Here is a 27,108-nt window from a genome sequence, read left to right as displayed (position 1 = left end):
AGATATAGACACTATAGAATGGACTTGAGGACACGGGGAGGGGGAAGGGTAAGCTGGGACAAAGTGAGAGAGTGGCATGGACATATATACACTACCAAACGTAGGGTGGATAGCTAGTGGGAAGCGGCCGCATGGCACAGGGAGATCAGCTAGGTGGTTTGTGACCACCTAGAGGGGAGGGTGGGAGGGAGGGAGACACAAGAGGGAAGAGATATGGGGATATATGTATATGTATAGCTGATTCACTTTGTTATAAAGCCGAAACTAACACACCATTGTAAAGCAATTATATTCCAATAAAGTTGTTAAAAAAATACACTAAAGGATTCTGCCACCTTAAAAAAAAAGATACAGACTAGAGAAGCACAATATTAACATTTTCTATCTTTTGCTTGGGTCTGTGTAACTGTATAGGACCTAGCAAAAGCTCTTTGTCCTTGCAAATTACTGTTAAACTTTTTATTACTGTTAATTTTAACACCACCACACTAATCTCATTGAACCTGTGGTGTAGGTTGTCATAGTTACCTGTCATTTCTAATTCTTCAGCTTCTGGGAGACTTGAGCTTTGATTTGTTTTTGTTCAGTTGATTTTTTGTTTTTATTTATTTTTTGGTTTTTTGGTTTTTTTATATTTATTTTTTGGCTGCGTCAGGTCTTAGTTGTGGCACGCAGGATCTTTTGTTGCAGCGCCTGGGCTCTTCGTTGCAGTGCATAGGCTTCTCTCTAGTTGTGGCATGTAGGCTTAGTTGCCCTGCTGCATGTGGGAATCTTAGTTCCCCTACCAGGGATCAAACCAGTGTCCCCTGCATTGCAAGACAGATTCTTTTTGTTGTTGTTGTTGGTACGCGGGCCTCTCACTGTTGTGGCCTCTCCCTTTGCGGAGCACAGGCTCCGGACGCGCAGGCTCAGCGGCCATGGCTCACGGCCCAGCCGCTCCACGGCATGTGGGATCTTCCCAGACCGGGGCACGAACCCGTGTCCCCTGCATCCGCGGGCAGATTCTCAACCACTGCGCCACCAGGGAAGCCCCTGCAAGACAGATTCTTAACCGCTGGATCACCAGGGAAGTCCCTGTTTTTGTTTTTTTAAACAGGAAAAAAGTACTCACTTAGGCAGCACAAAAAAAGAATTTTTGTCTTGTGAGTCATTGGAAATGAGAACCTCAGGACTTTCCTTACCAGGCCCAGCATAAGATTTGTTAGGACCTTTTTTTTTTTTAACTATCTGCCCCATTAATTTGGTACTTTACCTGGTTTATTTACTCTAGTAATACACATCTAATTTCTCAACTGGAACATTCTCCAGCGTTACTTGTTGACCCCAGAGAACAGTAGTGGGAAAAGTAAATGAAGGACTAGTTGTAGTGAAAAGATTGCTTGGGGGTGGCGAGTATTGGGCAATAGTGAATTAAGGTACTTGGGAAAGTAGCCTGTGATGGAGCCCAGGTGAGACTTGAAGAGAACTGATGGACTGTGAAGATAGAGGATTAAAGTCATGATGAGACTGAATAAAAGATACAGTAGGAGGCAAGTAGAAGGAATAGAAGGTTGTAGGAATTTCAGCGTTTAAGGTCTAGGAGGAAGAGCAATTCTAAGTTATCAAGAAAATTTAAGGAGTCATAGTACACAGCTTGTCAGATAATTATGTTGAGAAATTGAGGCCAAAATACTAGAAGGATGAGCAGCATGGATGTTAAAATCTCCAAAATGTTAATCTTCAACAACAGAACATAACATTTTTGGAATCCAGTTTCTGCTGTACTTCTGTTTGTCATAGCAGATTTACCTCATGCCCTGAAAGTTCCCCCTCCCTCACATATCCCTAAAACGTGACCAGCAGTGGAAGTGTAATTTAGTTGAACATTATAGCTGAGAAGGTTTTAAGGAATCATTTAATCCAGGTAAATGCACTTTTGAGGTACAGAGAGATTAAATAACTTTTCTTTGGTTATATAACTTGTCAATAGCAGAGTTGGAGCTCAAAACCTCAATTTCCCATTTTTGGTCCATTCTACCAGTTGTTTGTCTTTTTAAAAGCATCAAGAATCTTCTTTTCAAACTAATTAATCACCTCTTAAAATAGTATAGAGAGGCAATATGCAGAGTCTCAAAGAGGTCTATGACTCAAAAGGGGGTATATGACTCTTCACCTAGGGGAAGGGGAGCAGTGTCAAAGCTGACTCTTGCTGCATTCTGTTCATATTCTGGGGTTGCTTGGTCTTCTTGCAGGTGGTCAGCACTAACCAGGTGCTGACTGCCTGTTACTGAGCTTTTCCATTTATTCAGAATGAGCATTTGAGGAACCCCGCAAAGCAGTATTTGTCATGCCCTGCTGTTCACACACATCATCTGGAGATCTTGTTAAAATGCTATTTCTGATATAGTGGGTTGAGAGTGGAGTCCAAGATTGTGCATTTCTAACAAGATTCTGTGTATTGTGCTTGCTTCTGGTCCATATACCACACTTTGACTTCTGGGAAACATAGTATGAGAATGATTTAATGGTACTGCCTCTATTTTAGTTTCTTGAATCTATCAGATTTTATTCAGGCTTGTTGTGAGGTCCAGGAGTATAGATTAATACTGAATAGTGGTTTCCAGTTACCAGGTAGTAGATATCAGGGCTTTAGCAGAGGCATTTCCAAACTAGCTAACTCATGCTTTGCTTTCTATTTCTAGTCAATGACTAGCATCTCCAAACTAGCTAACTCATGCTTTGCTTTCTATTTCTAGTCAATGACTAGATTCCCCTGGGAAAAGGAATCACCTGTGTTTAACTGACAGTAATAGTAACTTTGTATCTAACATTGTATCTGACCTGTTAGTGTCCTTCCCCCTTTCTCTCCAATTGATGTCATTGCTTTGAAGAAATGATAGTTCCTTTAAAAAAAGTCTGTGGGCACCTCTCTTCTAGATCACTTATCTTGAATATTTTGTATACCATTTGCTGGGATGGGGGGAGAGCACCTATCCCTGGGAAATAAGTGTACTTCTTTCTCCTGTTGTGGAACAGTCAGCTTTGCCCCATACCTAAATAATATTAAGAGCCAGTGGAAACCAAGAAAATGATGATTAAGTTATTTGTGCTTGTGATAAAATAGTGCCCTTTCTAAGGCATTTGGAATTTTGAGAATTTGACTCCATTTCTACTTATACAGGGCCTCTGAAGAGTTATTTGAAATCTGAACCAGCACACCTCATAGTTCTGATTGCCCCTAAGTACTTCTGTGCCATTGAGTAACCCCTCGCATATTTCTACATGGGCTCTGAGGAGCTATATGTAAGACTACCATAAGAGCTGTTTATGTATTTGATAAGGCTGGCCAGAAATTAGGAAGGTTTTCTCAAGTTCCTAAAACTTTTAAGTTTTGGTCTTCCTGTTGTTTTTTTGTTAAATTCAAAGAGCATTCTTTTTCCCTTCTGTTCCCGGCTGTCTTACCCAGAGCGAACACAAATGGATCAGACCACCCTGAGGATGCAGGGTCTGGTGAAAATAGGAGGGTCAATGGGAACAATTCTCCATCACTCTCAAATGGCGGTTTTAAACCTTCTAGGCCTCCAAGACCTTCACGACCACCTCCACCTACCCCACGTAGACCAGGTGTGTATTCTAGCCATACACTAGGGATGTAGGTCTCAGTACCGTGATTATAAAATTCTTTTTGGGAATTGATCCTCAGGTAAGTGTCAAGATACCCTTTTAGGTTGGTTTTCTAGCTGAATTTTTACATTTAAGATTTTGGCCAAGAATGATCTTTCTATAGTTAATCAAGATGTGCCTGTTCCTAAGTTTCTCTGGCAGGTGTGAAGTTACTGAGGCAGGTGCTCTACTGAGAATGAAAATCACGTGTGTGCTGGCAGTTCGCTGATGGCCTAGTAGTTAGGATTCTGGGCATTCACTGCCGTGGCCCAGATTCAGGGAACTGAGATCCTGTAAGCTGCACAGTGCAGCAAAAAAAAAAAAAAGGGAAATCACATGTGTACTATAAAAAGTAGAGGCAATACAGATAAGATTGCAACTTTCTGTCAGGGTTTGTAACTGTGAACATAAGCATTTCATAGAGTCAAGGATCTGGTCAAGGATAATATCTCATTATATCCTTTAAAAAGACAATCAGTAGGGCTTCCCTGGTGGCTCAGTGGTTGAGAATCCGCCTGCCGATGCAGGGGATACGGGTTCGTGCCCCGGTCCGGGAAGATCCCACATGCCGCGGAGCGGCTGGGCCCGTGAGCCATGGCCGCTGAGCCTGCGCGTCCGGAGCCTGTGCCCCGCAACGGGAGAGGCCACAACAGTGAGAGGCCCGCGTACCACAAAAAAAAGACAATCAGTAAATAGCAAATAACCTAACAATGCTAAATGATACTCAGATTTTAAAGCAAAAATCACACAAGTAAACATTTCATATAGTAAAAATATAAACATTTACAGTTAGAATATTTATTTTTCCTGATTAGCCAAAACAAATCTTTTAATCTCTTTTTACTTCCCTCTGTTAGTATGTGAACAGGAAATGTAAAATAATCCAAATATTATTAGAAAAGTAAATTGGTTGTCCACAAATCATTTTATTAAATGACATTGTGTTTAAATATATATCTTCCCCCTTTTTTTCTGTAGATAATTGTGTTCATAGTATATTCCCAGTCTTTAAGATCATATACTACTTTGTCATAATATTAGTGACTTCTTCCAGGAATTGTTTTGTCAACAAGTATTTCTTGAAGATGTAATATGTATGTACTCAAGCAATAATTTTTTTTTTTTTTTTTTGCCACACTGCAAGGCTTGCAGGATCTTAGCTCCCCAAGCAGGGACCGAACCCAGGTCTTGGCAGTGAAAGCATGGAGTCCTAACCATGGGACCGCCAGGGAATTCCTGCAGTGATATTCTTAAAAATAGTTATGATCAGTCAGATCTTCCATATCATAGGTAACACCAAAAATTAGTCTCGGATCTGTAGGCATTCATAGGAAAGACAGTTTTAAGGATCTGGAAAATTACTAAATGAACTTATATGCAGGGATACCAACACTTCTGTTCTAAAAGTTATTTCCTGTGGCATCAAGAAATCAGCATCTGTATATGCTTTGTAATTAATAATGAGACATGGAGTATATGGAACCTTAAAAGTTGTAAACAAGCCTATTAAGTGGGACCATTGGCTATTTCCCATTATTTATCTTAAGTAATTTTCATCTGCATGTCCATATTTTAAATTTTATATTTATCATCTACCTTTTTATTTAAGTTAAAATTCTCTCCTGAATTTAGATTTCTGAAAATTGTTTTTCTGTTTTCCTCAAATCTTAAAGCATCTGTCAATGGCTCACCATCTGCCACTTCTGAAAGTGATGGCTCTAGTACAGGCTCTCTGCCACCAACGAATACAAATTCAAATACATCTGAAGGAGCAACATCTGGATTAATAATTCCTCTTACTATATCTGGAGGTTCAGGCCCAAGGCCATTAAATCCTGTACCTCAAGCTCCCCTCCCACCCGGGTGAGTAATTGCTTTTGGTTAACATGTTTTCTTTAGACTTCTGCATATACTTATTAATAAGGGAAATAGTACTGAACTCCATTCTTTAAAAAACTGTCTTATAACTCTGTGTATGTGTGTATGTGTTGGGGGAGGTCTAGAGTCAAACTGAACAAAAAAGCTTTGCCACATTTGAAATTTCTCCCTCATTTCCAGAGCAAAGTGAAAGAAAAAAAAAATTTTTTTATTGAAGGACTCTGAGCCATAGAAAGTTCACCAAGACCAAGTAATAAAATAGTCGCCTGATTCAGATTGTCTTTTCTTTCGAAGGGGGGAAAATCACTTAATTTTTTTACCATTATAAAGTCATAGCAGAGTAATAATAATTTAGGAAACTGAGAGGATTACAAATCAATCTCATGTAAATCTCTACTGATTATTTTTTAAATTAATAATACTCTGATAGTTATACACACACCACACACACACACACACACACACACACGCACACACACATATTTTGTGGCATTCAAATTAATCCAGACCTCAGAATGCTAAACAGAAATTAATTGACTAAGTGATAAATTTGAAAACTCTCATGATGAGGAGTTTAATTGCTAAAGAGACTGTATTACTTATGTGTGTAGTTAGGCCATTTTCCTTTTTGAAAGCCTACATGGGAAGCCAGATTAGAAAATTGTTTGTGCAAGGGATTAGAAGTGACTGGTTCTTCTAAACTCTGGTGGTTTATTCCTGTCTTTTTTACTTTGGGGATAAACCTACCAAGGAGACTGGAATACTCATATTGCCTTTGTCCTTGGTACTGTGCAGGAGCACATCTGAAAAAGTCTTATTCTTTGATTTCAGTTTTTCTAGTACCAGAACTGTCCTTTGCCCTTCAGTTAACAGCTCAGTCTTTCGTCAGATTTCATAACAATAATTACAGTTTTCTTTTCCACTCAAATCCTATGTATACCCTGATCAGATTGAGACAGTTTCTGTATCCTGAATGCATTGCTTCAAGCCTCTTTGGAAATATAAGACATCTCCTAGAGCAGATACTTCTGCAGGAGAAATCTCATCCACTGTGTGTCACCCTCAGTATAACATTTCTTGACTATATTGCTAAATTCTTTTGGTATCTGCTTTACATACTTACATGCTTATTTGTCTCAGCTCTGTAATATCGTCATAAGAGACGAAGACAAAGACAGGATTTAAAAACCAGGCTATTCATACATGTAGCATAGCAGCTTTTTAATTTTATGTTTTAAGTTGGGAGCAGAGAGTGGACCAGCATGGACGAGTTTACTATGTAGATCATATTGAAAAAAGAACAACGTGGGATAGACCAGAACCTCTACCTCCTGGGTAAGTGTCTGTATTGAAGAAGAAAAAAACTGTTTATTCAGAACTATAGATTATATCTATACAAAAATCTTCCCTACCTTCCTACTTTTCCTCTCTGTCGATCTTGTCTCTCTCTACTTTGTTTTATGATAGGTGCAGACTAAAAAGAGAGTCAGGGAGGGCTTCCCTGGTGGCGCAGTGGTTGAGAGTCCGCCTGCCGATGCAGGGGACACGGGTTCGTGCCCCAGTCCGGGAGGATCCCACATGTTGCGGAGCGGCTAGGCCCGTCCGGCTCTGCGTGTCTGGAGCCTGTGCTCTGCAACGGGAGAGGCCACAACAGTGAGTGGCCCGTGTACTGCAAAAAAAACAAAACAAAAACAAAAATAAAAAGAAGAGAGTCAGGGAATTGATTGACCATGATGAATGACTTATTTTCACTCATTTCTGACCTAAAGAAAGATTCCGTTTCCTTTGTGAACTTTTACCTGGCTCAAACTGCAGGGTTTTAAGATTAGCTTTTTTTTTTTTTTTTAACTGTATAAGAATTATAGCCCCTATCCTATATATGGTAAAGTTCTTATTATAAAAAACTAATATATAATCGTGAAGTCATTGCAAGATAGTTGGGGAAATATTAATATTAATAATAATAGAATGAGGATATATTAATAGAATGTTAAGCAGTTAACATTTATATTATATAAAATAATTGGAATAAAAAATATTTTCATTTGAGGGAAGTCAGTAGCAAATATGGGGATATATTTAATCTTGCCTAGTAGTCTTTTTTTTTTTTTGCGGTACATGGGCCTCTCAGTGTTGCGGCCCCTCCCGTTGCGGAGCACAGGCTCCAGACGCGCAGGCTCAGCGGCCATGGCTCATGGGCCCAGCCGCTCCGTGGCACGTGGGATCCTCCCGGACCAGGGCACGAACCCATGTCCCCTGCATTGGCAGGCGGACTCCCAACCGCTGCGCTACCAGGGAAGCCCAATTTTGCTAGTAATCTTAAATACACACCTAAAAAGTACAGTGTTGGTGAGACTGTAGAGGAACTTTATTTACCTCATAACATTGCTAGTGGTAGTATAAATTAGTTACAACCCTCACAGAAAGTATATATAACCATAATAATACCCATACCCTTAGTAACCCTTTCCAGGAAATTTATCTTAAAGAAATAATGCAAAGGAAGAAAAAATTTTTTGATATATAAATGGTATTTATTATTTTACTACAGTTGGCGTTCCAATATTGGAGGGGAAATATTGGGGGGAAAATTCCAAGATGTTTCAAAAGACAATACTTGAATTTCCCAAGCCCTGGCAACTATTTACATAACATTGTATTGACAGCTATTTACGTAGCATTTACATTGTATTAGGTATTACAAGTAATCTAGAGATGATTAAAGTATACTGGGTGATGTGCCTGGTTATATGCAAATACTATGCCATTTTATATGAGGGACGAGTATCTGAGGAGTGTTCTGGAACCAATTCTGTATTTATAATATTAGACTAGTAGGCATAACCCTAAAAAATCAACCAGGTAGACATTACCAAGTTATTTTATCAATGTTTACTTGATATGTTATGTACCCATTTGAAATGATAAATACGATAGTTGTATTCTTGTGAATAAGTGCTTTTTCTGACATCTGTGAAAAGCACCCTTTCTCCCCCCCTTCTGTGTGTGTGTGTGTATGTGTGTGTGTGTCTCTGTGTGTGTGTGTTTCTGTCCCTATTAGGATTGCAACAGTCAAAAGAACATTTGAAAGAAAGAAAATGAGAGGTTTTGTCTTAATGATTGTTTGAGACTTCATCAGTAAGATACATTCTGCTTTAAAAACCTGACTGATACACCTTAACTTTCAAGGAAGAAATTTTTACACACATTCCTCTTAAGTTCACTTATAGACCATTTAAAAATATGTAAAATAAAACACTTCAGGTAAATCAAAAGTAGTATTGCGAGGGAAAATCTTACCAGACCTGTACCAGCGCTAAAATGAAGTCCTGTTTAATTCTTGTCTGTTTCACGAGTATTTGTTGAATCCAGTTGTTTTTGTCCTGATTTAGCTGGGAACGGCGGGTTGACAACATGGGACGTATTTATTATGTTGACCATTTCACAAGAACAACGACGTGGCAGAGGCCAACATTGGAATCCGTTCGGAACTATGAACAATGGCAGCTCCAACGTAGTCAGCTTCAAGGAGCTATGCAGCAGTTTAACCAGAGGTTCATTTATGGGGTGAGCATATGTATTTGCATTATAAACTTAATGAATGTTTGATTTTTAACCTTTTCTTGCATATGAAATGTAAAACACTAAAAAGAAAGTACAAGTAGGATGGCAACCCAGTTGTTGCTGTTGATAGATTATTATTTTTAGACCTTGCTTCCAGTATTCTGTGTAGGTGATTTATTCTTTTCTTTTTAAAAATTCTGAAAGTTCAACCTCCTTTGCTTTGTTAATGTCAAAAATAAAAAAGAAGTTAGGACAACTTAAAATTCATTTACGAAAGAATAGTAAAACTAAATCCAAGCAGTTTAAAAAGAAAACAGTTCTGAATTTAATTCTGCCTAACTTAGCAGAACATTAGATGGCTTGGGTCTAATAGCACCTGACTCAATTGTAGTGAACTGCTGATAGAATTGAATCATTTTGTAACATATAAACGTAAAATTTATGCAATAATTATTTGGTGCTATGGGAGACTAAAGAAATTTGACTCCTTATAGGATGATGTTAATTATTATGGCTTTAAAACCATATTATCTTTGGTATCAAAACATCTCATTTCTGGAAATGGTTTAAATTTTACATAAACCAACTCTCCAGGAGTTCAAGAGAAGCTGACCCTCTCCATTGCCATCTCTTCTCTTCTACTACCATCAGTATCATCCCTGTTAAGACTCCATAAGAGTAAATTCCTATTCTCACTAGGCATGACCTTTTTTTGCTTTTTCTCCGACCTCATCATCATAATAATCACTCACTGATGTAGATAAATGCACCTTTATCAGCAGCTTTCCTTTCACTACCTGCTTATGACTAAAATAACTTTCTCGCAACAGTTTTTCTTGCCATCTTCTGTCACAGCAGAAGATAGCTGTCACTGTCTTCCCCTTCCCAGTGGTTTTAGAGGTGAAATTAATTTTTGTGTCGTCTACTTCACCGTTTCCGTTTTATTTTCTCCAATGCTGTTTTTTTTTTTTTTTTGCGGTATGTGGGCCTCTCACTGTTGCGGCCTCTCCCGTTGCGGAGCACAGGCTCCATGGCCATGGCTCACGGGCCCAGCCGCTCCACGGCATATGGGATCTTCCCGGACCGGGGCACGAACCCGTGTCCCCTGCATCGGCAGGCGGACTCCCAACCACTGTGCCACCAGGGAAGCCCTCCAATGCTGTTTTATATCTTCCTTTCTTTCTAAATTATAATCACCTTTGGTATGCCTGGCCAGATTTCTTTTAGGTTTGAATACCTAGCTTGCCTGCCTTCTTAAAAGCTAGTTTCCACATAGGTGTCCAGTGGAAAGAGCATGGGCTTTGGAGTCAGATACATCTGGGTTCAAATCCTGGTTCCACAAGTACTTTCTCTATATGACTTTGAGTAAGTTACTTAACCTCATAAAGACTCATTTACTTTATCTATACAATAGATCCATATATAAAATTACCTCAGAGGGTTTTTTTTTTGAGGATTCTGTAAAATAAAGTTCCTAATATGTTTGGCACATACTGGTTACATAGAAATGTTAGTTTTCATCTTTTCTCTCCCTCATATCCACAATTGCAAATGTGCCCTTTATCTCACTTTTATAATACATGATCTTTTTTTAAATACATTTATTTATTTATTCATTTATTTAATTTTTGGCTGCATTGGGTCTTTGCTGCTGCACACGGGTTTTCTCTAGTTGCTGAGAGTGGAGGCAACTCTGTTGCAGTGCGTGGGCTTCTCATTGTGGTGGCTTCAGTAATTGTGGCACACAGGCCTTCAGTAGCTGTGGCTCACGGGCTCTAGAGCGCAGGCTCAGTAGTTGTGGCACACGGGCTTAGTTGTTCCACGGCATGTGGGGTCTTCCCAGACCAGGGCTTGAACCCGTGTCCTCTGCATTGGCAGACGGATTCTTAACCACTGCACCACCAGGGAAGCCCCTATAATATATGATCTTTTATTTATTTTTATTTTCATTGAAGTATAGTTGGTTTATTATATTAGTTTCAGGTATACAACAGTTATTCAAATTTTTATAGATTATATTCCATTTAAAGTTATTATAAAATATTGACTATATTCCCTGTACTATACAATATATTTGTTGTAGCTTATTTATTTTATATGTAGTAGTTTGTACCTCTTAATCCCCTACCCCATCTTGCCCCTCTCCCTTTCCCTCTTCCCACTGGTAACTGCTAATTCTCTATATCTGTGAGTCTTTTTCTATTTTGTTCATTCGTTTTAGTTTTTAGATTCCATATATAAATGATAACATACAGTATTAGTCTTTATCTGACTTATTTCACTAAGCATAATACCTTCCAGTTTCATCTATGTTGTTGCAAATGGCAAAATGTCCTTTTTTTTGCCTGAGTAGTATTCCATTGTGTATATGTACCACGTATTCTTTAGCCGTTCATCTGTTGATGGATACTTTTTTTACTTCCACATCTTTCTTGGCTATTGTAAATAAAGCTGCTATGAACATGGGGGTGCATGTATCTTTTTGAATTAGTGTTTTTGTTTTCTTCAGATTTATATATCCAGGAGTGGAATTGCTGGATCATATGGTAGTTCTATTTTTAGTCTTTTTGTTTTTTGGCCACACCATGTGGCATGCAGGATCTTAGTCCCTGAGCAGGGATTGAACCCATGCCCCCTGCAGTGGAAGCATGAAGAACTCTTAACCACTGGACCACCAGGGAAGTCCCTGCTTTTAGTATTTTGAGGAACCTCCATACTGTATTCCAAAGTAGCTGCACCAGTTTACATTTCTACCAATAGTGTACAGGATTCCCTTTTTCTTTACATCTTCACCAACATTTGTTTTGTGATGTTTTCAATGATAACCATTCTGATGGGTGTGAGGTGATATCTCATTGTGGTTTTGATTAGTGATGTTGAGCATCTTTTCATGTGCCTGTTGGCCATCTGTATGTCTAGTACATGACCTTTAAAAACACTCTTTTTAAAGACAGATTTAGCAGATTCTTGGAGCACCTACAGTGTGTATTGCTTTATTGTAAACTTGACCAGTTAAATACTCAGTCTGTGGAACTTTTCTAGAATTGCAGCTTTTACTCATCAACCATTTTCTTTTCTTTTTTTTCTTCTCCTATCCAAATTCTTACTCTTTGCTCTTGTTATAGAGTGGTTCTAAATTATAAAGAACTTAAACAGCCTATTTTAGTTATGAACTGAATTGAACATTCTTAATACCAGCTACTTAAAAAGTGGTGGGGTGTTGCTGATAAAGTCTGTTTATTGGGTAGATGCAGTGGCCTTTGTTCAGTTGATGATGGATCACCGTGTGATGCCTCTGGCCCATGGCTTTATTGTGCCTGTACCCCCCACATTATCTGTTCAGGGAGAGCCTGTGGGATAGGCTTGGGTCTTAGAAAATTATCAAAACAGATTGTCATATGCCAAACTACTCCGACCTATTCTGTAGCCAGGGTTCAAACCTTGTGTAGTGTTTCTCCTTGGTTACCCTGTTTTTGTTATTGTGTCTGTCAGGAGGAGCAAGGCCGCTGCCTGACAGGTCTGTCTTCCAAGAGCTTTTAAATGAGAAATGGAATATCTCTCATATGCTTTTAAAACTTTTTCAGTCAGTTAACTTAGTTGCTGTAATAAGTCATTGACATGGGGGCAGGGGTTGGGTGGGGAAAGACCAACAGTGGGGGAAACTGCTATAAATTTAGGCTTAAGAGACTAAACTAAACCAAATGCAGTATGATGACTTTGTTTGGATTCTGATTTGACCCAGTAAGCAACCAGAGGCATTTAATTAGGGATTGTGTATTAGATGATAAAATTAACATAGATTCTTTGCTAGGTGTGATAATGATATTGTGGTTGTATAAGAAAATGTTCACAAATTTTAGAAAGGCATACTAAAATACATAGGAGTGAAATGATGAGTGATTATTTATTTTTTTTGCTTCAGCAAAGAATATGGAAGATAAATAAAGAAATGTGGCAGTTTTGGTAATTGTTGAATCTCATTGCTGGGTATATGGGGTGCACTGTCTTATTTTACTTGTGAGGATTTTTTCCATAATTTTTTTGAAGCAGTTAGTCTATTATTTATTTGCCTTATCTTACTTAAAGGAGAAAGGGCTTAAGCACATCTTACTGAAAGACCACAGAGTATCCCCCACTTCATTATACATTTAAACTAAAACACAGTCATTAACCCTTCACACTACATACTCAGTATGACTTCTGCTTTTCTTTTTCTAGTGGTTGACTCCTACTTTCCTTTTATCTAACCAAACCTTTATCTCCACCAATGTGATAATTTCAAACAAATTTAAGAAATCTTCTATACAGTTCTAGGCTTGCCAGCTCCTTCCAACTGGAATTCTTTTCTTTTACTCATCTGACAGCCTATTCTTCCTGCTCCCCCAACTCTCTTCTCACAATTCTTTGTGTATACCATGTCCTGTATATGATCCTCTATTTTTGAGTTATAAATACAAAATTTTTCTTAGCCAGCTGATGACTCTGAGTACTGTTATTTATAAGTGACTTTTGGGGGATTTATGTATTTCTCTAATTTACTGATTTGGAGCTAAAGAAGGGGAAAAATGGTCATTTGGGTGTAAAATTACTTGTAATATTTGAATTTCAAATAGTTTCAAATGTTAAATGATGTTGACATAGTTATTTTCTTCATGAGAGTGTTTTGGCTTTTATTCTTGACTGTGTCATACTTCTCTAAGATGTGAACTCTGTAAGAGTATGTTATATTACACATAGCCAGGGAAAGGCATACCAGAATTCATAAGCCTGCTCTCAAGTTATCTGTTTAAGTTGTTCATTATTTCACCATTTTGGGGGTTCTTTTTAGAATCAAGACTTGTTTGCTACATCACAAAATAAAGAATTTGATCCCCTGGGTCCCCTGCCACCTGGATGGGGTAAGTCACATGGATTTTTAAATTGAATTCAGTTATTTTAACAATTAGGTATTTATGGATGGATGATATACCCTGCGCTTGCTTGAGTGAATATCTGGAAAGCTTTTGGGGTGTGTTGGCTTAATTCAGAGTGCCAAATAGGCATTTAATTTCCCAAAAGTTCGAAGTTACTCTTCTAAAATATAAAAATATTTTGCCCACTCAGCATAAGAAGAAATGGATTATGATACACATGAAAATCTGGATGGACCTCAAGGGCATTATGCTTAGTGAATAAAATCCATTTCAAAATATTGTATACTGTGTTATTCAATTTATATAACATTCTCGAAATGACTCAACTATAGAGATGAGAAATAGATTAGTAGTTGCCAGGAGACAGAGCCACTGGTAGGTGGTTACAAATATAGGAGGTAACGTAAGTGGTTCTTATGTAGTGGTGGAACAGTTCTATATCTTGACCATGGTGGTGATTACACAAATCTGTACATGGAATAAAAGTGCATAGAACTATATATTTACATAAATGAATTCAAACTTTAAAAATTAGTGAAAATTGAATAAAGTTTGTAGTCAACAGTAATGTACCAGTGTCAATTTTCTGATTTTGATATTTTGCTATAGCTACATAAAATGTCACCATTGGAGGAAACTGGTTGAAGGGGGTATATGAGATTCTTTGAACAATTTTTTCAATATGCTGTAATACTTATTTCAAAATAAAAGGCTTTAAAGATTATTTTGATCATATTGGTGCTTCGAAAACGCAGTTCAGAGGTTGATTGAGTTGACGTTATCTGAAAGAACAGTGGAAGGGGGAACATATTGGGGTGGTGATTTTGTGTCCTGCATGAGCATGCTCTGTTATCAAGTATCTTAGTTATTAAAACTTTTATAGACTTTAAGATGAGCTTGCCCTACCAGATTATTTTATATCCATTATATAAGTCAGAGCTGTAGCAAGTTTCCAGAGTAAACAAGGCAATATAGAAACAGTTTTGCATGGAAGAAAGAATATAGAAAGTGGAAAACAGCAAAGTAAAGCCATTTATGGAACCAGTTGAAGTTCTGTCTTCAAGAGCTGGAGATATTTCAGAAAGTGATATTTCTAGATAGTCTTGTTGGGAAACATTGGCTTCTAAGATAGATTGCTCTAGCATTACTTTATTTAGGAATGGAGGGGAAAAAACTGATGTCAAGGTTACATGAATCTGGGCAATAAATGATACTGGCTATGTAAGCCTGCTTTTCAGTTACCCCATTGTCCTTAAAGATATTTATCCCTAGCATTCCTAGGAGTCAAAGAAGTAAAAAAATACAATAGTTCATAGTTATAACTTTTTTTTTTTTTTTTTTTTTTTGTGGTACGCGGGCCTCTCACTGTTGTGGCCTCTCCTGTTGCGGAGCACAGGCTCTGGACGCGCAGGCTCAGCAGCCATGGCTCACGGGCCCAGCCGCTCCGCAGCATGTGGGATCTTCCCAGACCGGGGCACGAACCCGTGTCCCCTGCATCAGCAGGCGAACTCTCAACCGCTGCGCCACCAGGGAAGCCCCTATAACTATTATTGTCACTAGCTTGTAGCAAAGGGAAGGCATATGAAAGTTGTGAATTTCTGTCTTTACCAGTGTCTGGTAGTTTAGTAAGGAGTCTTTTGGATCTGTGGGAGCCTTGTAATGGACAGTTTATTGGTATGAAGTACTTCAGAAGAAGGGATGTTGTTCTTTTGAGGCACATTGAACTAGACCTGCTTGGTTGCATTCCCAGACATGGATGGTCTTCTCAGCTTTATTTCTAGAGTTGTTTTATGTTTGTGTTACAGAGGAGAAACGATATATCTGTAGGTCGTGTATTCATCCTCTTAATTTTAGTGCAGAAAAACCATGACCTGATTGGCTTTTGTTAGAAACACAAACTATTTTGCTCCTTCTCCAAGGCAGCTGTTAAGAAAAATTGTTTCTCGCTCGTAGAAGCATGAATTGCAGGCTATGTGCCTTTATTTGTAAAGCTTTTCCTGCAAATCTGGTCCTTGTCTTCTGTATTTATTATTATCCTCAACATCAGTATTTCTCATTTTTACTTTAGCCAACAACACCTCCATAAAATACTGCCTCTAGAGACCCAATTCCAGCTTATGTATGTTATCAGAATTTTGCCTTGGTTATTTTACATTCTGCTTATTTTTAGGTTTCACACTCCTGAAGTTGAAGTGCAACCCCTCCTTCTTCTTAAATGAGTTCACGATCATCCTGTTATTCAGACTGAGCACTGCTTTATGATTCTCTGCCTTTGGGGCATATGCGTTATTTGTTGAGCCAGTGACAGCACTGGTACTATCACAAATGAGAACCACCCAGTAGACCCTCAGCATTGATCCAGGAAATAAAATCCCAGTTTACAGCCTGTGTTGATGTTCTAAAATTGTTAACATTATTTTTGTGATGCCATGTATGTTTAAATCCAGCTTCCTCACCCTTTCAGACTTTTGTATGCTAGGACTAGACATTACTACCTTACAAGCTGACAGTGAAGAATTTTTAACACATGCAAACTATAGAGGCTGGAGAACAAAGAATGCTTTTGGTTCAACAATATAGTCTAATAGGGCTTTGTATAGCGGGTTTGCCCATCAAGTATAAAGCTATTTTCTCATTTTCAGAGTTGGTATGAAAGAATACATAGAACAACAAGAAGCTTCTGTCTTTCAGTGTTTTATTCATCAAGTCAGGAAGTGGTTTGATGTGCATTCAGGCTTGGTGTTCAGTTATTTAGGAATTGTTTATCATGTGATTTTTTTGAACGAAGTAAGAAATAAGCTCTGTAGTCACAGTACTTCTCACTAAGCAGGTGAGCCTTCAGTTTGCAAGCGCATCACCTTTGAAATTTTGGTTTTCACAGCCTCTTCCAAGAAATGCTTTTATCAGTACTATATACTTAGAACAAACATAGAAATAAGTTTTCTATTAACTTTATCTTACTTCATGTTAGCTTTTTTTTGTTTTGTTGGTTTTTTGTTTTGTTTTTGTTTTAAAAATGTTTTTAAGCTTTTATTTAGAAAGCCTACCTAGTAAAATCACAACTACAAAGTGTGTGAGCTATAATCTAAGTGCACAAACTAAATATTTAAAATGTCAAACAGTTAGATGTTTTTCACTGAAAAGAAAATCTGTTTGGTTAAGACAGTTCAAAATGAGGGACTTCTTGGTGGTCCAGTGGGTAAGACTCTGCGCTCCCAGTGCAGAGGGCCCGGGTTCGATTCCTGGTCAGGAAACTAGATCCCACTTGCGTGCCGCAGCTGAGAGTTTGCATGCTGTAACTAAGAAGTCCACATGCCTCAGCTAAAGAGCCTGCACGTTGCAATGAAGATCCTGTGTGCCACAACTAAGACCCAGTGCAGTCTAAATAAATAAATATTTTTTAAAAAACCAAACATTTAAAAATAAATAAAAATAAATAAAATAAATAAAATAAATAAAATAAATAAAAATAAAACCAAAGCACACCAAAAAAGTTCGGGAATAAGGCAAAACTACACCAAAGCCTTAAATCTGTTCATCTGAAAAGAAAGAAAAAGGAATATCTCCATGCCATCCCTAGCTTCATGCCACCATTCAGTAAACACTGACCATGGGTAAGAAGAGGGTGTCCTTAGCTGAGGTCAATAACTCACCAGCTGTGATGTGGTTGGCAGGGTGCTCAGACTTCAGAACCCTTGGAGAACCCAGACAGTGACTCTGTTCATGTTAGCTTTTTGAAGAGAGAATATCTGGTCCTGAAATCTGAACTTACGTGGCAGTTAAAAGGTGAATATACGATCAACTATGCACTTAGGATATTAATTTTAGATTATAAAAGTTACTTTAAAATTACTTGTACACAAGAAATTTATTAATTCTGTTAAGTGTATTTAAAAATTTAAATTTGACTGCCAAGAACATTAACTTATTTTGTTATTATGTAGCTACAACTGTGTAGCGCTGTGGGTGCTTCTTTTTGCCTCAGAGACAGCTCTTAAAGTTGGTTACATGTTTCCACACTTAAGGTTCCATGATTGGCAAAGCCATTTTTATTATTCAGGATGTGTCAGAAGATGCAAAGTCCATTTTCTGTATATTGGACACTCTGGAAGTTCTATTTCCATTTTAGGTCAGCTGATATAGAAACTACCTGAGATGTCAGGAGCAGATTCATGATACCAATATATCCCTTCTGTGCCACCTTCACCCCAACCCCTACTCCCTGCCCCAGTATCATCACTGCTACTTGCGATCATGGAGTCAGTCCTGGAGATAAGTTAAAAGTTGCCAAACACTAACTTTACGAAGCTATATAATTTGGCCTAACACTCATTCTGCAATATCTTGCTTAAAGAAAGATCCAAAGGATCTAAATAAACATTGTTTGAAAAACATATGAACTTTCAAACCATAGGAAATAAAAATTGGCTTTATCACCATGGAGTTAAGCTTAAATTTTTTTTTGAAAATTGCTAATTTTAAGATAACCATGCTTTCTAAAATGTGGGAATCCATTTCATACTATTGAATACTTTAGTTTTCATTTTTAGACATCTTGGCCAAATTTAAAAGATTCAGACACCGGAAGAGACTGTTCTTTTGAAGAATTAATTTGTAATGGAGCAGAGAAGTCAATAGTTCAAAACAACAGAACTAGTATTAATATTAAAATTTCAAAACTATTTGGTTATTAAAAGAGAAAATAATATCCACACATCTTGTAAACCTTAATGAGAAATCTCAAAGAAGCAGGGCAAATTGTGTAGAATGGGTATAAGAAAGCAAGGAGAATTCTAAAGCAAGAGGTAGGTGGGTAAACAAGCAGCTGCTTCAGATACAGTAAATTAAAGAGCCGAGCCCTTCTGCCCAACCCTTGTGTTAAAAGTTACTATTGATATTTAGGATTTGGAAACTGGTTGTATTAAGAAACAGGATATATTTTGAAAGTGTCTTTTCTAGTTGGATAATGCCTAGCATATAGCAAAGAAACAATTAAGTTATATCCTTCCATTGTATTTTAAGAAATGAGAGGGTGTGATATGAAAAAAATCTCTGAATGCAGACGTCAGTTTCCATCCTTTAGCTGCTACTTAATTCTGAAATTTGGGGCAGATCACTAAGCCTGTCTGAGTTACCATATCTTCAAGATAAACGAAAACTACCTACTCTGTGGGACTTCATTTTTTTTTTTTTGCGGTATGCGGGCCTCTCACTATTGTGGCCTCTCCCGTTGCAGAGCACAGGCTCCGGATGTGCAGGCTCAGCGGCCATGGCTCACGGGCCCAGCCGCTTCGGGGCACGAACCCGTGTCCCGTGCATTAGCAGGCAGAGTCTCAACCACTGCGCCACCAGGGAAGCCCTCTGTGGGACTTTAAGGTTAAAATGAGGTCATATATGCAGAGTTAAATAAAACAGTTAATTATTCTTGCTGCTGGTTGGATTGAACAGAAAGGTCCTATGGGCAGGACATTGTGAATTATGTCTATTTAGTTTCTAGGACAGCACCAGGGACCAGTTTTGTGGAAGACAGTTTTTCCAAGATGGGGGCAGGGGTGGTGGTAGTGGGGAATGGTTCATGCGGTCATGCGAGCCAGCAAGCAATGGGGAGCAGCAGACAAAGCTTCGCTTGCTCACCCTCTGCTCACCTCCTCCTAACAGGCCGAGGACCCAGGGGTTGGGGACCCAAGTTCTAGGATAAAATGATATTTTATAACTTGAGTGTATGTGGATTTAATAGTGAAAGAATAAATTAAACTTTAGAGTTGTGATTTAAAAACTACAGAATCAACAGAGCAGTGAGAAATGGGCAAAATCAGCTCATCTTATTTTAATTTGAAGAGAAAGACTATGCCAACTCTAATGCTTTGCCTTTTTCTGTTTGTTTTAAAGAGAAGAGAACGGACAGCAATGGTAGAGTATATTTTGTCAACCACAATACTCGTATCACACAATGGGAAGACCCCAGAAATCAAGGGTAAGAACTTGCAGTTATTAGTGTATAGATAACTTCTTAAAGATTGTACCCTATTTCCAACTCAGTTATGAAAAAGATCAAACCTACATATTCTTTCCCCAAAGGCCTTAATTACCCATATACTTAAGAAAGAGAAAAAATTACACTATTATTTCCATATAATGAATGTGGGTTTCTTGAGAGTACAGGGGGGAAAAAAACCTTGCTGGTATATACAGATACGTGTGTGTGTGAGTGTGTTTTTCCCCAAAAAATACCTGTTTGTTGTTAGTAAGACCAGATTACTAATTCTAAAGTGGGGTTTTGCAACCTGACATCTCTGGATAGAATTGAGGGAGTATGTCACCTAGAGGGGAAAAATACATACTCATTTTCAGTAACCTTTACCTGAAACTGAGTGTTCTTTCCATTATGATTGTAGGCCACAACAATAATATTAGAACTAGCAAAGCCTAGGACTTTGCCACCAGTAGAAACCACAGGTTTTTAATATCTTTCTGCAGTTGTTGCAGATATTTCAAAATATTGTTTACACACATCATTACAAGAACTTGCTAGTTAATAAGCCACTAAAGAGATACATTATTTATTACAAGTTTGTCTTTTTAATATTTATTATGTATGTGTAATTGTTTTTCTTTATAACATTATGTGATAGTGTATGTATTAGTTTGCTAGAGCTGCTTTAACAAAGTACCACAAACTGAGTGACTTAAACAACAGAACTTGTCTTATACATATTTTAGGAAGCTAGACAGAAGTTCAAGGTCAAGGTGTCAGCAGAGCTATGCTCCCTTTGAAGGCACTAGGAAAGGATGTGTTCCAGGTCTCTCTTCTATCTTTGATAGTTCCTTGGCTTGTGCAGCATAACTCCAGTGGCATTCTTCCTGTATTCGTGTCTCAAGGTCCAAATTTCCCCCTTTAATAAGGACATCGATCATATTGGATTAGTGACCCATCTTATTCCAGCATGATCTCATCTAATTACATCTTTAAGAACCCTGTTTCCAAGTAAGGTCGCATTCTGAGGTACTGAGGGTTAGGATTTCAGCAGAAGAATTTGTGGGTTGACACAATTCAGCCTATAACAATATGTAATGTTATGTGTTTATCAGATTTCCAGAGGGTTCCATTCTGCAGGGAATTTGGTAAGCTATATAGTCAGAAGGCACAGTTCCCACAAAATTGTCCTCACTTAAGACATCAGTTACAAGCTGGGAGGGTCTCCAAGACTACTCTCACTTCAGACTGACTGACTACAAATTTAGGGTGTCTACCCAACCACTTTCAGGTTCAATAACTCACTAGAGAGACTAGAACTCTCTGAAACCTCTTATACTCACAGCCTCCTTTATTACAGGGAAAGGATACAAACTAGAACCAACAGAAGGAAGAGATGTATAGGGCAGAATCTGAGAGGGTTCCAAATGCCCAGAATTGATGTGGAACAGTATGTGTTGAGTATTGCCAACCAGGGAATCTCACCCTAGTCTCTAGTATCCAGAGTTTTTATTGGGGCTCCATCATGTACTGCCTGCATAGCTAACCTTTAGTTTGTAGCTCTTCCCCACAGTTTGGGCTAATACCTATAGTGTCTAGTTACTCCAGAGGTTAGAGTTGATATGGCATATTCCAAAGCCTCCCTCATAAATCACATGATTGACGGTCTGGTGTTTGAAGCCCCTAAGCAAACAAAGATACACTTGACAGGCAGGACATTCCAGAGGCCTAGAGATCATCTCCCAGTAGCTGAGGGCAGAGGTCTGACCTCTGTTTGGGCGTGATTAAATCTTCACATCTACCATAGGTCAGGGTTTTAAGAACCTCTATTTTAAAGGTGTGCTTTAAATTTAAAATCTATTTCTGGGTACCAACAAATCACAACATTTTATGGAGTTATGGTATTTAACTTAAATATTTTCAATTTCTTAAAAAGCAATAATTAAGAATTTCATAGGTAACATTTCTAATTTCTCTTTAAAATTCTATCACTAAGGATAGAATAGACCATGTCACCTTTCTGTAATTTGCTACCATTTTTTTGTTCCCCCTTGGACCTTTAAAGTTTCAGAGCTAAAGTTAGAATCATATTTTTATAAATAATACAAATGACCCTGTTCTATCCAATTTGTTTTCAAGAAAACAACTTGTTACCGAGCTCATCTTACAAATATGATTACAACAAAAGAGAAGTGTTATCTTAAATTTTTAATAGTCTGTTTTGTCTGACATTGGTATTTAGTTCTGTAAATATAGTTAAATGTTCTTAACTTTTTGACATAGTTCACAAAATACTGTTCTAGGCAATGGTTCTAAACCTTTTGTTCTTCTGAAGTACACTTGAGGAAAGTGCCACTCTGTCAGCAGTAGTGGCTCTCTAAAACAGTGAAATTAAATGCCTCTAACCCCTCCTTTTCTTCCTTTCTGATGTGAACTTGAACATTTCCATTGCTTTGCCTTCTCACCAAACCCACCAGATGAGAAAAATGAAACTGTAGAATAGAGAAAAATGAACTGGAAAATATAGATGAAACTTGGAACACTGAAGTTTAGAGAGATTAAGCAAGGTCTACAGATAGGTATTAAGGAGGTGGGTAGGAATACTCCATTAAGAACATTTGAGTTGCCTTAACAGTAATAATAGAGATTCTGGACAAGGGGAAAGGCTTCACTTGGAGGTTTGACAGACCATGTCTTGTTTAGGGAAATGGTGAGTAGGTGTACACTACACAGGGTTCTTGGAAGGGAGTTCGAGGTAGAGTGCAGAGGTAAAACTGAAAGGAAACATAGAGGGCAGAGTATCGAGACACAGTGAGGGCCAAATGGAGGAGTTTAGGTCTTATAATTGGTTAGTGGTGAATAGTGATATCACTTTTAGAAGAGAATGAATTTGTTCAGATCTCTTGTTTTAGTACTCTATCAGCAATGTGAAATATGAGTATAGGACCAGAGTGAGACTAGAGGCAGCAAAACCAGTTAGACTGCTGTTATGAAAGTTTAAAAGAGAGATGAATAAAGCCAGAGTAAGGATGGTTGGTGCTGGTGATTGAAAACAGTGATGAACATGAGGACTTCTAAGGCTGAATTGGCAGAACTTGGTTACTATGAGATGTTTAGGCAGGTAGGGAATACAGGCAAAGTAGATGGGAGAAGACTGATGGTTGATGGACCTGTTGACATGTTTAACTTGCTTGTAGGATTTTAGTAAACAGCTGGAAAATACTGGACTAAATGGTTTTCTAGAAGATTTTTACCACCTTTATGGGTATTTTTAGTTTCTGTACTTGGCAAACAAGGAACTCTTTAACATTTTTTGTTTGTTTATATATGTTTCTGTGTTTTATATAGTCAATTAAATGAAAAGCCCTTACCTGAAGGCTGGGAAATGAGGTTCACAGTAGATGGAATTCCATATTTTGTGGACCACAATAGAAGAACAACCACCTATATAGATCCCCGCACTGGAAAATCTGCCTTGTAAGTTTTCTAAATGTTTTGATTAAAAGTAAAACTGATTTCCTAAGATTTTGATATAAAGATCTCAATTACCAAAGAGTGCAGTTCTTACTATTTCTTGAGGTGGCTTGCCTGTAGGTCTCTGATCACTAAATGTTTTGTATTTCCATTAGCTTCTTGAATATTTTCTCCTAGAGACTTTCCATATTTGTTACCATCTATTCACAGCATTAAATGAGAGTGTTTAGAAATTATCAGTACAGTACTGCTCACCAATTAATCCCTGATTTCTGATACTACTTTCTTTCATTTCTATCACCTTTTAACTTGAAAACTCCCATTACTTTTTCTTTTCCATTTTTGAAAAGTAACTGTGTTTTGTTGATTTGCTTAATATGTTTTGTTTGGGTTTTTTTTTAAAATTATGGTCAAATAGACATAACAAAGTTGACCATTTTAGGTGTATATCTTAGTGATGTTAAGTACACTTATTGTTGTGCAACCACCACCACGATCCATCTCTAAAACTTTTTTATTATCCCATACTGAAACTCTGTACCCAGTAAACAGTAACTCTCCATTCTCCCTTCTCCCTCAGTCCCTGATAAGTACTGCTCTACCTTCTGTCTCTATGAATTTGACTAATCATACAATGTTTGTCCTTTGTGACTGGCTTATTTCACTTAGCATCATGTTTCCAAGGCTCATCCATGTTTTAAGCTTGTATCAGAATTTCATTTCTTTTTAAGACTGAATAATATTGCATTTTATGTATTACCATATTTTGTGTATACATGTGGTTCACGGACATTTGAGTTGTTTCCACCTTTCAGATATTGTGAATGTTGCTGTGAACATGAGGGTACAAATATCTGTTCAAGTTCTTGCTTTCAGTTCTTTTGCGTATATATTCAGAATTAGAACTGTTGAATCAAATGATAATTCTGTGGGTTTTTTTGAGACATTGCCATACTGTTTTCCACAGTGAATGTACCACTTTACGTTCTCACTGGCAGAGCACATGGGTTCCAGTTTTTCCACATCCATGCCAACAATTGTTGCTGTATGTGTGTGTGTGTGTGTGTGTGTGTGTGTGTGATGCCATCCTAATTAGTATGAAATGGTATCTCATTGTGGTTTGTATTTCTCTAATGATTCATGATGTTAAGCATCTTTTCATGTGCTTATTGACTATTTTTTTTTCTTTTTTGCTTATTGACCATTTTTTATATTTTAGAACAAATGTCTATTTCGGTCCTTTGCCCTTTTTTTTTTTGTGGTATGAGGGCCTCTCACTGTTGTGGCCTCTCCTGTTGCGGGGCACAGGCTCCGGACCTGCAGGCTCAACGGCCATGGCTCACGGGCCCAGCCGCTCCGTGGCATGTGGGATCTTCCCGGACCGGGGCACGAACCCGTATCCCCTGCATCGGCAGGCGGATTCTCAACCACTGCGCCACCAGGGAAGCCCCTTTGCCCATTTTTTAATCAGGTTGTTTTTTGTTGAGCTTTAGAAGTTGTCTGTATATTCTGGATATTAATCCCTATCAGATATGTCATTTGCAAATATTTTCTCCCATTCTGTGTATTTCCTAAGCATTTCATAGCTTTAGCTCTTACATTTAGACCTTGGATTCATTTTCAGTTAATTTTTGTAAATGGTTTTAGTAAGGGTTCAACTTCATTCTTTTGCAAGTGGATATCCAGTTTTGCCAGCACCATTTGTTTAGTGGTCTTGGCACCCTTCTCAAAAGCTATTTGACCATATATGTGAAGGTTGATTCCTGGCCTTTCTGTTCTATTTTTCTGTATGTCCATGTTTATTCCAGCACCACACTGTTTTGACTGCTGTAGCTTTTACTAAATTTTGAAATCAGGAAATGTGAGTCCTCCAACTTTGTTCTTTTTTGAGATTGTTTTGGTTTTTTAGGGTCCTTTTGAGATTCCGTATGAACTTTAGGATGGGTTTTTCTATTTCTGAAAAAAAAAAAAAAGACATTGGGATTTTGATAAGGATTGCATTGAAGTTTTCTTTGGTTAGTGTTGACATCTTAACAATGTTAAGTCTTCTAATCCATGAACATAAGCTGTCTTTACATTTATTTGTCTTCTTTATTTTCTTCCAGCAATGTCTATAGTTTTCATCGTGCAAGTCTTTTACCCTGTTGGTTAAATTGATTCCTAAGTGTTTTATTGTTTTTGATACTATTTGTAAACGGAATTATTTTGTAAAATTTCCTTGTCAGATTGTTGATTGTTAGTGTATAGGAATACAACTGATTTTTGTACGTTTTGTGTTCTACTTTGTTGAATTTACTTATTAGTTCTAACAGGTTTTTTCGTCTGGAGTCTTTAGGGTTTTTTATATATAAGATCATATCATCTTCGAACAGAAATGTTTTCTTCTTCCTTTCCAATTTGGATGCCTTTTCTTTTTCTTGCTTAATTGCTCTGGCTAGAACTTACCATACTGTGTTGAATAGAAGTGATGAAAGCAGGCAACCTTGCCTTTTCCAGATCTTAGTGGGAAAGCTTTCATTCTTCCACCATTGAATATGATGTGAGTTGTGGGATTTTCATATATAGCTTTTATTATGTTGAGTTGGTTTCCTTCTAGTTTATTGAATGTTTTTTATCATAAAAGGATATTGAATTTTGTTGAATGCTTTTTTGCATCATTTGAGATGATCGTGTGGTTCTTTTCCCCTTATTAATGTGTGGTGTATTACATTGACTTTTCATATGTTAAATCATCCTTGCATTCCAGAGATAAATTCCACTTGGTCAAAAGGATTAAAATGTTAATCCTTTTAATATGCTCCTGAATTCAATTTACTAGTATTTTTTTTTTTTAGGATTCTTGCATCTATGTTCATAAGAGAGATTGGTCTATAGTTTTTCTCTTTTTAATTTTAAGCACATTGTAAACATACTTTTTAATTTTTTAATTTTAATTAAGTTGTACTCGACATACAATATTGTTTCAGTTGTACAATGCAGTTTTGTTTTCAAGTAGCACCTTTGTCTGGCTTTAATTTCAGGACATTGCTGACCTCTCATTAATACACAGAAAATATAAAATTAAACTTTCATGTTTCAAACAGAAACTAGGAATTCAGGCCAACTAGGTATTAATGAAATTAGATATGTAATAAATTATAAACAGAAACTGTTGTATCATTAATCTTAGTTACAATTAAGTTTGGGCACATATAGCAGAAAACCCCAAAACAATAGAGGCTTATATGAAACAGAAGTATATTTCTCTCCATCATTAAAAATAGTCCAGTGGAAAAAAATAAAAAATAGTCCAGTGGGGGCTCCCCTGGTGGCACAGTAGTTGAGAATCCACCTGCCGATGCAGGGGACATGGGTTCATGCCCCGGTCCGGGAATATCCCACATGCCACGGAGCGGCTGGGCCCGTGAGCCACGGCCACTGAGCCTGTGCGTCTGGAGCTTGTGCTCCACAACAGGAGAGGCCACAACGGTGAGAGGCCTGCGTACCACAAAAAAAAAAAAAAAAAAAAAAAAAAAAATAGTCCAGTGGGACTTAAATAGCACACTACTGAATAATCCATGGCTCAAAGAAGTGGCTCACTAGAAATAAGGAAATTTTTTTTACTTTATGATAATAAAAGCAAAACATCACAATTTGTGGGATTTAACAAAAGTAGTCTTGGAG

General features: G+C 37.7%; 1 protein-coding gene across 4 annotated transcripts in view; it reads left to right on the top strand.

Annotated features, from left to right (window-relative positions):
• The window catches only part of ITCH (itchy E3 ubiquitin protein ligase), a 120,285-nt gene that overhangs the window by 68,649 nt on the left and 24,528 nt on the right, over positions 1 to 27,108 (top strand). For all 4 annotated transcript variants that reach the window (XM_059039029.2, XM_059039031.2, XM_059039030.2 and 1 more), the window contains 7 exons: positions 3,446 to 3,603; positions 5,316 to 5,505; positions 6,760 to 6,855; positions 8,913 to 9,087; positions 13,913 to 13,982; positions 19,887 to 19,971; positions 23,320 to 23,448. In XM_059039029.2, coding sequence (XP_058895012.1) covers positions 3,446 to 3,603; positions 5,316 to 5,505; positions 6,760 to 6,855; positions 8,913 to 9,087; positions 13,913 to 13,982; positions 19,887 to 19,971; positions 23,320 to 23,448 — 903 coding nt within the window. The remainder of the gene's footprint in view (positions 1 to 3,445; positions 3,604 to 5,315; positions 5,506 to 6,759; positions 6,856 to 8,912; positions 9,088 to 13,912; positions 13,983 to 19,886; positions 19,972 to 23,319; positions 23,449 to 27,108) is intronic.

The sequence above is a fragment of the Kogia breviceps genome, chromosome 14 (assembly GCF_026419965.1).
Source record: "Kogia breviceps isolate mKogBre1 chromosome 14, mKogBre1 haplotype 1, whole genome shotgun sequence".
NCBI classification, from domain to species: Eukaryota; Metazoa; Chordata; class Mammalia; order Artiodactyla; family Physeteridae; genus Kogia; species Kogia breviceps.
This window is presented reverse-complemented; position numbering and strand designations above follow the sequence as displayed.